Here is a 12773-nt window from a genome sequence, read left to right as displayed (position 1 = left end):
TATATGTATACATATATATGTATGTATATATGTATGTATAGATAGATAGATAAACGGACGGACAGACGGACGGGTAGATAGATAGATAATAAAAGAAAATAATAATAATAATGGAATGAAAGAGGAAAAAAATGATGGTGAGAGAGACAGAGGTCTCTTAAGGTGCTGAGTAGATACGGTCTGAAAGACAGGAATGCACATATTGGTACTGGGCTCGTTATTTCATCCAATCATTGAACAAAACATTTCCCGGTCCAGCGACCCAACATTCTGCTCAGGCTATTCATCATAACCAGCTGAACACCCAGTGTTGTGGGTTTTTTTTTTCCTACTGCACTTCAGTGTCTCATTGCCTACATGGGTGTTTCAGTGAAGTAGGTCAACGATGTCAACAGTTTGGACTTTTGTTTTGTTTGGTTGGTTGTTTTTTTTTTTTCAGGGCACCACAAACTAACATTTTGTGTGTTCATTGGTTGGTTGAAACACGGTGATAGTGCTGCTCGGTTTAAGTGACACTTAAAGCAGAAGACACTGTTTTCAGTATAAGTGCACAATTGGTGCAGAAACTGCTCCTACTCTCTGTTTAGCTGTCGTTAACTACGAGTAAAGATTCATGCGATTCAAACCTTAGCTTTATTAATATATCATGTAATGTCGCCACATCATAAGTTCAAGAAGGAGAATCCCATGACCTCCTTTTTTTTTTTTTCCTTGGCGCACAGCTCTGGATTCACACAAACAGAGCAACAGAGTGACTAACGCAAAGTCACACATTCACGCACATGCCTCGACAACAACCCACTCCCTCCGCCCCCACCCCATTACTACCATCCGCACCACTCGAAGCACATGCATCCACATCCATACACGCACTCCGCACACATTCAACCCATGTGACAGAATATGAAAAAGGTGGTAGCCTTGGTATCTGTGCGTCAGAAGAGCTTAACTATGAGGCGGGGAGAAAAAAAAAAGAATATAGAATTTACAGCTATTCTATGTAGTAGAGTAGTCACTGTTAGTGAAAAAAAAAAGGTTAGGGTAAAACCTGTGCAAAGGGTTGTACTCCTGTATGATACACTTTACTTCGTCATCAACAGATGACGCCGTTATACAGTTTACTGCTCCCCCCGTGAGGGGATGGGGGGGGCGGTAGCGGGGGAATATGCGAGCCTGGTATTTATAGATTATAGTTCATTGTTTATCATAATCCCGACCATTTTAAAAAGATGCTAGACCAGGGGTGTCAAATTCATTTTGGTTCACAGGCTGTGGGCTGGACCTGTACAATCATAACATTATCTATAAATAATATTTATTCATATTGAAATAAATATAATTTTATAAAAAATTAATAGTTTGTGCATATCTTTTTTTTCTAAATTTTTTAAGCAGTCCAGACTGGACACCCTTAGCGGGCCAGTTTTGGCCTGCAGGCCATATGTTAGACACCCTTGAGCTAGACCTTGGCCTCCTTCAAAACATTTTCTGTTGACTGAAAATGTCTGGCAATAAAGGAGGAAATACTGAAAAAAAAAAAAAAAGTCTTTGGAAGACCACTCACCAGTTGTTGTCCTTTCTCCACCTCTTCAGTCAGAAAGTGGGCTGACCGACGGTATTCTTGTACGATTCAGCAGCAGCCTCTCTGCAGCAGACAAAACAAGTTCAATTATCACCTGCAGAAAGTCATGAACGCTTCATAGAAAAAAACATTAATACATTCATCATCTAGAGAAAGTTAAAAAAAAAATAATAATAACAAAATAACAAAAACTCACTGAATAAAAAAATGTCCGCGACCTAAAGGAGGAAATACTGAAAAAAAAAAAAGTCTTTGGAAGACCACTCACCAGTTGTTGTCCTTTCTCCACCTCCTCAGTCAGAAAGTGGGCTGACCAAAACGGTATTCTTGTACGATTCAGCAGCAGCCTCTCTGCAGCAGACAAAACAAGTTCAATTATCACCTGAAGAATGTCGTCGAAGCTTCATAGAAAAAAACATTAATACATTCCTCATCTAGAGAAAGTTTTTTTTTTTAAAAAATAAACAAAATAACAAAAACTCACTGAATAAAGGAGCAGGCAAGAGAAAAAAAACAACTAGACTGAGTGAGGGAGTGAGTGACACCAGGTGACAGCAGTGGCACTGATTAGACACACAGGTGCGTGTAATGACACTGATTGCCCAGCAGGAAGAAAGGGTGACAGACAGACAGACAGACCTCACACTTTGAGCAATGAGTACAGCTGAGTGACAGTTTGATTTGCCCATACTCCTCCCTCCAAATGTGACGGCTTACATGATTTGTGTCAAACTCGAGGTCCGCAGGCCCAATGCGGTCCGCCAAGTCATTTTGTGTGGCCCATGGAGGTTAAAAAAATTTTTTTTTTTTTCAAATTATAATTGCCCTATAATAAAACCCATGCTGCTGAGATTCTTAACTTGATAAATTCATTTTTTTTTAATGACACCGAGCAATGTACTATAATAATATTTGAAATTTGAATAAATAATAATAATAATAAATTTATTTATTTATACATTTATACGAGATTGGTTTTACACCCACGGGTGAAAAAAACAATCTCAGAAAAGATGACTGGATTTTTTTTTGTTTTTGTTTTAAGAAAAGGATTCAAGGTTTTGCTTTAATGACTTAAGACACAAAGAACAAATATATATATTTATATATATATACATATATACTGTATATACATATACATATATACATACATATACACATACATATATACATACATATGTATTCACATATATAAATTGCTGACATCACTAGGTGAAAGCAAATGGCTAAAAAAAAAAGCAAGACCCCAAACTGATTTTCTTTAATCCCTGTGAGTACGGTAGCGCGGTGTTCAACTTAACAGGCCCAGGTTTCAAATCGAGAGATCGTTATATTTCATTGTACGATAGATGATTTGACATGGGGTTTTTTTTTTCTTTCTGATCACCGTCTCTGCTAACCCTATACAGGAATGATGAATGATTTTCGAGTCTAAAAACATGGCCGAACGGAATGCGTGATGTCGCTTTTCGCACGTGAGGTTGTGACTCATTCGTGAGTGGAGGAAAAGGTTAGGCCGTGAAATCGCTCATCACTCTCGGAGATGAATTTGCGTGCGTACATCCTGTTTCCAGATTTAGTCAGCACGTCGGCGATATCGATATTCTACGTCTGCATCAGCTTTACGAGCGTGCAGATTGGTCGGTCGGTGAGGAAACACCTTAGCCATGTTTTTGTGCATCACGTCAGAAAAAAAAAAAATCTCAATGACAGGGGAAAAGGTGCAGTGAAAATGAATCCGTGCTTCACGAAGCAGAAGCTTTTCCTTGGAGGTGACTGTTATTCACACACACACAGAGAGAGACACTTCTAACCAACCAAAAAGCTTATCAAACCCAGCAGGGTTGCTCCAGCTTTTCAGAGCCTACTCTACACACTGGGATTAACCACAGCCACTGAGGGCTGGAACTGAGGCTAAGGCATGGCCCAATTGATTTCAAGCGCCTGCTAATGGCTTTTCCGGGCCTCTTGCGCCACCTTGGTGTGACCGGAAAAGAGAATTTCCGCAACACAGGGGCGCGTTATTCATAAGTCTCTGAGAAGTAAAGGAAGAGACGGGGGGGGGGGATGTTGGGATCAGTGACAAAAATATATAAATCCATATTTAATGCTCTAGCCTCAAATGGCATTTGCAGAACATCAAAGGATGCTCCCTTCTTAAAAAAAAAAAAAAAAAAAATCCATGAAAGCCGAAGGACTCGGAGGATTATTCATCTCTAATTGCATATGCTCACATTGACAGGGTCCTCCGCTAAGAAACTGAGTTGGTAACCACGGTGTCCTCTCCTTAAGCCATGACTACTTATACAGCAGGGGGCGTCAAAACTCATTTATGTTCACAGGACGCGTACAACCTAATTAGATGTCATGTGGGCCGGACCAGTACAATCATAACCTATTTAACTCTAAATGACAATTCAGGTAAACGAGTGCAAATATATTTATATTTATTATATATATTTATTATATATATATATATATTTATCATATTTAATTAAATATAATTTTAAAAAAGAAATCCTGTATCCTGTGTATTTATTTTAAAGATTCATCAAGCGGGCCGGATTGAACACCCACACGGGCCAGTTTTGGTCCCCGAGCCGTATGTTTGGCACCCTTGATATCTAAAACCAGACGTGCGATTTTATTAGTAAGCGAATGTTTGAGAAGAGGGAGTATGGTAATGAATAAATCTGATAAAAAAAAAAATTCAAAACATTAAAGAGAAATAAAGAAATCAAATGTTCACCAAAATAAAAGCACGACTAAAATATCGAGTCCAGATAAAAGCAAAATGCCAGGGAAGCAAGGATTTTAGGAACCCTAGATTTGGAGGTAATCTTTAGGCCATCGTATGGCAAAGAGAGAATAAAAAAAAAACAAAACATACTTGTTCTAATCGAGAAGAACATTTAAAAACAGAACACCAGCTAAATAATAAGGAGAGCGGCAAAATGAAAATATATAAAGGAGCTGGCAGGGTAGAAAATAGAACGGCCCCGAGAGTAATTTACTTGTATCCTGAGTAATGAGTCACCACATGGAAAATGATGGTGAAAATAGATCACAAAAAAAAAAAATAAAAAAATATGCCAGGTTTGCAGGAAGCTTACACTGACCCCTGCTGGACGATGTAAGCAACGCACCAAATAGCACATTTCCTGAAACATTGTTTTTGGCAACATTCAGTTGAGTTACGATGAGGAATTGGTTCAGGAATTTTTTAAAAACGTACTTTATGAAGACAGAATTTTATGTCAGAAAAGGATCGGAATTGGTCCGATATTGGTCGAAAGTTTCAGGATCGAACATAGACCGTCTGGTCCGATACCTGAGCCCAAATGCTCGACTAGAGAAAAAAAAAAAAAAAGTTTCAGATCGGCATCAGCATCATGTTTCCCAGAATAATGTCTATTGACTTGAGTCGTGAAGGTTTGTGATTTTTAAAATATGGATCCCCGCAAAAAAAAGGTAGGAAACGATCAAATGGACTAGAGATAAAGGTACAAGTAAAGGAGAAAAGAATGACGTGGAGGCTGAAAAACAAACCTCTTGTGGTACACACCTAAAGATGTTTCCTAGTCCCGGGACTTGATTGGCTAGAAATCCATCCACAGTTCCTTGGTTTCTTCAGTCGAGAAGACGAATATACAAAATGACATTTTTAATGCTGTGTTTTTACTGCAGCACCAACAGCAACTTCCTACGATGCAAAGAAACCTGCAAAGAAAAAAAAGAAAAAAAAAAAAAGAATCGAGGCTCATCTAAACTTCCGATCGGGAGCTCGTCGAACCTGCAAGAGATTGTTGATAAACTTACATGAAGGAAGACGTAACACAAGAAAACTTAAGATCAATGCTCTTGAGTCCTTTTAACCCCAAAAAAATAACATAAAAATATTCAACTCTAAGTGAATGGAACAGATTTTATATCTTTCCCAGACAACGACTGGCTCGAGAAAACAAGGCAAACAAACAAAGTGAACGGGGGGGGGGGGGGGGGGGGTTGTTTTGTTTTCATTTTGAAGCTTAAACTTCTAGTTGCTTTTTTTTTTTTTAGTTTTACAGTAAGGGGGGGAGTAAAGGGAGGGGGAGGAAAAGCCTATGGAAGATATGTACTGTCTCTATTTTTCCCTTCAATCAGACACGACCCGACAAGAGAACGTTCACCCCCAAACGTCCCGGGGTACTTCTCCGATTTTTTATTCTCCGTTTCCTCTATGGTGGGGATGGGCTCCCCTCTGTCCCTCTTTGGGGCTTGAAGCAAGTCCACGACGGCACAGCCGGGCTTGGGACGCCTGCGTCTCATAGCCCTCTTCTCGGACCGGGTCTTGGGCAGGTGGAGGCTGTCACATATCTGAGGGCAGGCGGTGGCGATGCCGCAGAAGGAGGGGTCGTCGGAATGGGAGGATCCCTCTGAGCCCGCCTCTGACATGGAGTCCCTGAAGACGGGCTGGAGGAAGGTTTTTATGAAAGGAGCTGGGTCGGTGGTGACGGGGACACCGTTACACACCAGAGCCCCGATATTCAGTTCGGAAGCAGCCAGAAGAGACGGCTTTAAGGTCTCCACTTGGTCCACGGGCTTCAACTTACGACGTCTCTTCTGCGTGAGGGGGTAGAAACATCAAAGTAAACATTTCCATTAGTACTTTTCTGAACTTTGACTGTATCTGCACTGAAATGTCTCTCTACGCACCTTCCTGTTGGCTGGACAAAGACTCTGTGTGCGCTGCATTTCTGTGCCTGTTGGCAAAAACAAAAAAAATTAAAAGTAAGTTCTTCAGATAATTATATGTAAAAAAAAAAAAAAAAATTGTACTTCTTTTTACCTTCAGGGGCCATTAATTGTAATGAATCAGAGTGTATCAGTGGATAGGAGGCGCTCCGCTTTAATACAACGTCCGAACAGGAAGTGGCACAGCTGTGATGAAAGAACATGGCAGTTTAAGGCTTTTTTTTTTTTTAAACTCATATTTGAATTTGAGGTTCTATACCATATGTGTCAAACCCAAGGCCTGCGTTATTTTGTGTGGCCCGCTGGAGGCCTAAAGTGTTTAATTACCTTATAATAAAGTCCAATGAGATCGCCAAACTAAGGCCCGGGGGCCTGATGCGGCCCGTTCAGTTTTTTGAATCCGGCCCGCTACACTTTTCCAAATGATATAATTTATTTATATTATCATTATACTTCTGCCTTTTCCCTGAAATACCCATGTTTCCCCAATAGAGGTCGTAGAAAATTACAAAAGAATCTTAGCATTTTAGCCTTTATGCATGACTTTTACATGTCATTTATCTTAGTACACACGAACGCTCCATTTTTTTCCTGCTCCTGATTCAAATTTAGGAAAATTGTGGCCCGCGAGTCAAAACATTCAACAGCCCCACCTCTCAGCTCCAGAGTAGGTGTAGTTCTTGCACGTTGTCAACTCCGCTTCTGTGTCTGTAGGAACGGTGGAGATGTGGCAGTGGCTGGTACAGAGCAACAAACCCAGACCCAGACACAACAGCAGAGACAGCAGCAGGTAGTTCTGACTTCCTGATACCTAAAAGACACACACAGCGTATTGTAGTTATGTCTTCACTGTATGTTATAAGCAATGAAATAAGAGGCCAAAAAAATAAATAAATATATATATATACATACATATATACACATACATACATATATATATATATATATACACATACATATACAAATATACATACATATATATACATATACAGTACATACATACATATACACATATATACATACATATATACATATATACACATATACACATATATACACATATACACATATACATGCATATATACATATACATACATACACAACACCATAAGCAAAAATAATTTTGGTCCAGAGCAGCTGTTAGTTTGGGTATATTTCATATGTAACGTGTTTGAGATAACCCGCCTCACTGCAGTGGAGTTTGGACCACCAGCCGTGATACTTCTTGTACCGTGTCTTCAATATCCTTTGTCCAAACTCCAAACTACTCCACCTTATCTGTCCCTCTCATTTGCTTTATTTCCTTCCTGTCCATCCTGGTCACTCCTTGTATCTCAGCATCTTCATTTCTCACTACCGTCTTATAAACCTTCCCTTTCAAACTTGGCTGTTATTATTCCTCTGTCGCAAAACACCCGACCCCTCACCTCCATCATTTTACACTTCCAGAACTACACATCTCTGGCACCATCCACGTCTCCCCGCTGACCTTTACTCCTCTTTGCTCCACCCCCCCTTAAGGTTTTTCTTCCACCTGCTCCCTCTCTCAGCCCAGATTACAATCATCTGCAAACATCACGGTCCATGGAGCCTCCTGCCTGACCTCGTCTGTCAACATGTCCATCACCATGGCAAACAAAAGGGGGCTCGTGGCTGATCCATGATATAACCCCACCCCTATCACGGACCACTCCAGAACATGTCTCGCACTTTCTTGCCTCAAACCACCATGCTAGGAGAGGCTAATCTGGCTACTTGGTGTGCTAAAGCTAATGATTCCACATTGGTGGAATGACAAAAGCCATTAGTCTTTCTGAACTTCTTCTGATGTTAGTATGTTAAGAGTGGGGGGGTGACACAGCGCCACATACAGGTCTGGCATATGTACTACAGGGGAGTTGTATTCAGCCGTGTAAATTAAGACAATTAAAAGTATCTTCAAATATACTAGAGTTAAATTCCCTGATAGGAAAAAAAAAAATCCCTGTCTGATTACTAGATTAGGTGTTTCTTTAGCCCACAGAGTTGTATTTACCTCACTCTGCAGCTGGCCCACTCTGACAGACAGGTTGAGGACCAGCTGAGTCACATTGTGCAGCTGGCCCTGCAGCAGCTGTATGTGCTCCGTCTGGCGCAGATCCTGTGGGAAAAAACAGAGATTTTTTTTTTTTTTTAAAACAACCGCTCAAACAAGCAAATGTACACTTTTCCTAAACTGGGGAACTGTTCTGACTTCGTTCTTTAAAGACGTTTTTTTTTTATGTAAATAAGAAACAAGTGATTTGCACGTCCGAAGTAAAGAATAGAGGGCTGATTGATTAATTAATTAATTAACCGTGAATCAGTAAACGCTGCTGATTTTAGAGGACCATCCTCCCTCAATTAATCTGATAAAGTGATGATGAAAGTCGCAAGATAAAAGTCAAGGCTCAAACAAAGGTCAACATTTTCTGTTGACGTTTTTTTTTTTTTTTTTTTTTTTTCTCTAGGCTTGGCCACCGCTATTCACAAGTCCAAGATTTACAGGGTTCTACACTGACATTTCCCCAGGAAACACGTGCTTCCAAGGTCTCTAGAGGAGACGCAGGTGTCTTAATCCGGTCTTACTGCTCACCTGTTCCTCCGCTATTCTGGAAGTGTTCTGGAGTTTGATGATGGTTTTATTGAAAGCCTTTTGCATCTCTTCCATCTGCTTCCGATACCTTTAACAAAACCATTTAAAATCTCAAAAGTCACGCCCAAAACTGAATTCACGCATCACGGAGAAGACCCGTTTTTTTTTCCGTTTCTACCGTCCTCACCTCTGACTGAGCTGCTCCAGGTACCGCCCGCTCAGCGACATGTTTATTTCCAGGGCCTTGATGCGGTTGTTGAGTCTCATAAACACCGACTCCTTCTGACTGGAGCCGTGCACCATGTTGCCGTTCTGCTCCGTGACGTTGGCCGTCTCTGCGTAAATGTCCGACAGGGATGGCGAGGGAGCTGGGGGAGAGGTAGGGTGGAGGGCCTCCACAGGATCCTCCGTCTTAGTTTCCGTGGCGATTAGGTGGCCACTAGAGGTCTCAAGTTCGACGACGTTGTCTGGGGCGGGGTGGGAGTCCTCGGCGGGAGCCGCGGGCGTCGTGGGCACAGCAGGTGGGTCGTGCTGATGTTCCGAAGGAAGGGAGGCGCTGGGAAGGGGCGTCTGAGTCTGATCGGCCCTGAGGGATTCCGAGAGTTGGACTGAGGTACTTGAATCAAACTCGGATGCATCGGCTACTGCTGCGTCTACTGATGAGGATGCAGAACTGCTGGAAGGGAACGGATCTGCTGCGGGTTTGTCCGTGGTTAGAACATTCAGGCTCGGTTCAGGCCTCTGCTCCTTTGTCGCGTCCCCGGGAGGCAGCACGGGCGTCTCCGAGAAAGATGTAGCGATGGCGGCTGATGAATCAGTGGTGTTGGTTTGGAAGAGGCTCAAGGACTGACTGGGCTCTAGTACGACTGCAGTTTCCGACACAGATTCTGTACGAGGTTCTACAACGTTACCCAGAGGTGGTGTTGCTTCTGAGGTGCTAGCTCCATCTGCTGGCGGCTGCGGCAAACGCTCAGCAGGATTCTCTTTTGCATCAAGCTGTTGTTCCTCACCCTCGTGCCAACTGGGATGAACCGTGGGAAACGTTTGCTTCTGACCAGCCGTTTGGCACGTCCTCTTCTTGGACCGCAGAGCCGAACACTGTCGGGTGAGATATTCCGTCACGGACGCCGCAAAGGAACACTGCGAGGAAGGCGGACAGCAGGGATTCTGAAGACTTTCCTGTTGCTTCCTGTGAGCCGGCTTCTCTTTCCTCACATCCGATTCCTCCTCCTCCTCGTCCTCGTCGTCCTTATCCAGAAGGATGATGGTGGAGCTGATGGGTTTTTCCTCATCCCCCTCTGACGAGCTGACCTTTTGATCCTCCACTGGGGGCAGCGGCGGTTTGTTTGGGTTTGTATCAGGTGTGTCCGACGCAGAGGTCTCCGAAGAGAGGGCTGCCGTTTCAGAGATACCAGCGTCTGGCAAAGGTTCTACCACTTCAGATTCAGAGCTTAAGAGGAAAAAACAAAACAGAAAAAAATAAATAAATGACATAAAGCATACACCTATAGTGATTTTTTTTTAACGGCGATGGCCGACACTTACGCTGAGGTAATATCTGTAGTGGCTGTTGGGGTCACTGTTTCAAGTTTAACTGACGGCTCAGACAAGTTTTCTCCGTGGGATGAACCATTGGCTAATAAATAAAAAAAAAAGTCGAAATGAAAAGAAAAATTGACACAACTATTTTTTTTATTTTTTTTTTACTAATCACAATTTATGTCACACGGTCAACAACCAGCTCGTACCTTGCATGTCAGGACCTCCGCCAAGAACATTGGCAGCAATGTTGACCATGTTCAAAATGACATCTAGAGAAATGAATGGAACACGAAGAGGACGAAGAGTTAATAAAAAAAAAAAACGATCCGTGTCCTGACTGTATGGTAGAAGTTAATGTCAGTCGGGCGTCACCTTTTGCTGATCCAATCAGATTTTTGGATGATTTGACCTCACCAGGCACACAACCGGGATAGTCTGTCAGAGGTTTATCAAGCATTCAAATGATTTAAAAAAAAAAATGGACAGAGATAAAAGACTAAACAACGAGGAGAAGTTCGACTTTCTTACCCAGTTCATCGTCCTGATCATCGGGCCTCTCTGAGGGATAAGTTATCTCCTCGTATTCTTCAACCATACTCGTACCGAACACCCTGGTATTGAAAGTACATAAATATTATTTTGAAAAAATCTGTTTGTGAGTGCTTAGATTTTTATGAAAAACCATCATTTTCAAATATTAATATAGTAATTATACGGTAAATGATGACATAATGATGATGATTTACCTGGATTAATTCATGGAGTATTCGTGATAAATTATGATTAAATGTTTTTTCTGAACCCCTTACATACACACACAGACGAACACTGACGAGATTTTTATTTTGATTTACTTTTTGGATAAAAAAATATATATATAAAAATTTAAAAAATATATAAATACATATGTATATATGAATATATATTTTTTAAACATGTGAATATATATGAATATATATATATATATATGTACATATATATACACACACATACATATATATACATATACATATATATACACACACGTATATATTCAAAGGCTGTGAGAATGAGGCATAGTGTCTTTACCTGATTAGACTGAGGGGACAGAAATGTTCCGAGCCGAAGTGCGACAGCAACTCCACCTGAAAACAGATCAAATGTTGAGATACACTACGGCGGCTCCTAAAGCAACAAAAATACACCACAACAGCAGCAGTGGACTAGTTATGGACACACAGCAAAAGCTGATATTTGCACATTTGGAAGACAACGTGTTAATAGGAAAAACAGACTGAAAGGAGGTTAGTCCATTTCAATGCAGTTGTGATCCAATAAATGTATTGGATATTAATGGGACATCACCCAATGGAATAATATATCAAATTAGTAGATATATTTAAATAAATTAGTTATGCAGCATGACCAATTTATTTGTTCAAACATAGTCACACACACACACACACATCACTGACATTTCCCTTGTTTGCTATTCAGCTCACTCAAGAACAAACCTCTACCAGAAATGCAGGCTAACCTTTATGTACTTGGTGAACATCTGAAGCAAGAAACATGGAGAAAGGAGAGAAGAATTAAAGAATATTTATACATGCATCCAGAATAAGAACAAACTGTATTTATTCTCAATTTAGTTAATTTTTTTAGAATGAATTTGACGGCAAAGTCATTAGGAAAAAAAAAATTGAAAAACTTCCCAACCTTCACATATTTGGCGTATAGATGTTCGTCCAATGGGAAGCTCTGGACGGTGCGTTCGTCCCTGGCGTGAAACGTTCCCAGCTTTAGCCATTTGTTTGTTGGGTATCTGGGGACGCAAGGTGAGGAATTGTAAAGGTTGGGGTTTCATAATCTATTTCACCTTGAGAAGAAAGATCGACATATACAGACTTGTCTTTGTTTAGAGGTTCCCAAAATGGGGGGTGAGGCCCCTATGGGGGCACAGTGTATTTTTTTTTGGGTCGCGTCGCATTATGTTTCCCAGGAGTTTACGAATATTGTCTATTGACTCGGGTCGCGAGGGTTTGCAACTTTTAAAATACGGGTCCCCAGAAAAAAAAGGTTTGGGAAACACTGCTGTAAATGTTTATTGTTATTTTAAATTCTCGCTCGCGTTTTTGCCCGTCACCCGTTCGATCTGCTCGGGGCAACAGTAGTCTCAAAGTTGGCTATGTTAGCATAAAATGGAAAAGTTCAAGGTACGTAAAAAACAATACAATTTAAAATGTGTGAAATAAACGAGTTAGAAAACAAAATATGTCTCTGTACAATTTTTTTTTTTTTTTTTTTTGGGGGTCCGGAAAA

General features: G+C 41.0%; 1 protein-coding gene and 1 long non-coding RNA gene across 4 annotated transcripts in view; both read right to left on the bottom strand.

The window, feature by feature from the left end:
* The window catches only part of LOC103396182 (uncharacterized), a 26522-nt gene extending 20950 nt beyond the window's left edge, over positions 1-5572 (bottom strand). For 2 of the 3 annotated variants that reach the window (XR_003048706.1, XR_001761668.2), the window contains exons 1-2: positions 5148-5572; positions 1565-1645 (exon numbers count right to left, since the gene is read on the bottom strand). This is a non-coding gene — a long non-coding RNA (uncharacterized LOC103396182). Of the gene's footprint in view, positions 1-1564; positions 1646-1850; positions 1934-5147 lie in introns of all 3 variants that reach the window. The other variant, XR_003048707.1, reaches the window with a different exon arrangement.
* Positions 5573-5626: 54 nt separating this feature from the next.
* Positions 5627-12314, bottom strand: LOC103396186 (SUN domain-containing ossification factor-like; the record flags this gene model as incomplete). The annotated part of the gene is made up of 14 exons (XM_025052425.1): positions 5627-6184; positions 6278-6324; positions 6411-6502; positions 6970-7127; positions 8352-8456; positions 8931-9018; positions 9118-10380; positions 10476-10566; positions 10679-10741; positions 10845-10907; positions 11001-11083; positions 11541-11596; positions 11989-12009; positions 12171-12314. Coding segments are annotated over 14 exons (2775 nt in total), but the record flags the coding sequence as incomplete, so codon positions are not given.
* Between the last annotated feature and the right edge of the window lie 459 nt (positions 12315-12773).

Source organism: Cynoglossus semilaevis, chromosome 20 (assembly GCF_000523025.1).
Source record: "Cynoglossus semilaevis isolate Cse_v1.0 chromosome 20, Cse_v1.0, whole genome shotgun sequence".
Lineage (NCBI taxonomy): Eukaryota > Metazoa > Chordata > Actinopteri > Pleuronectiformes > Cynoglossidae > Cynoglossus > Cynoglossus semilaevis.
The sequence above is the reverse complement of the archived record's forward strand: the minus strand, read 5'-3'. Positions and strand labels throughout refer to the sequence as shown.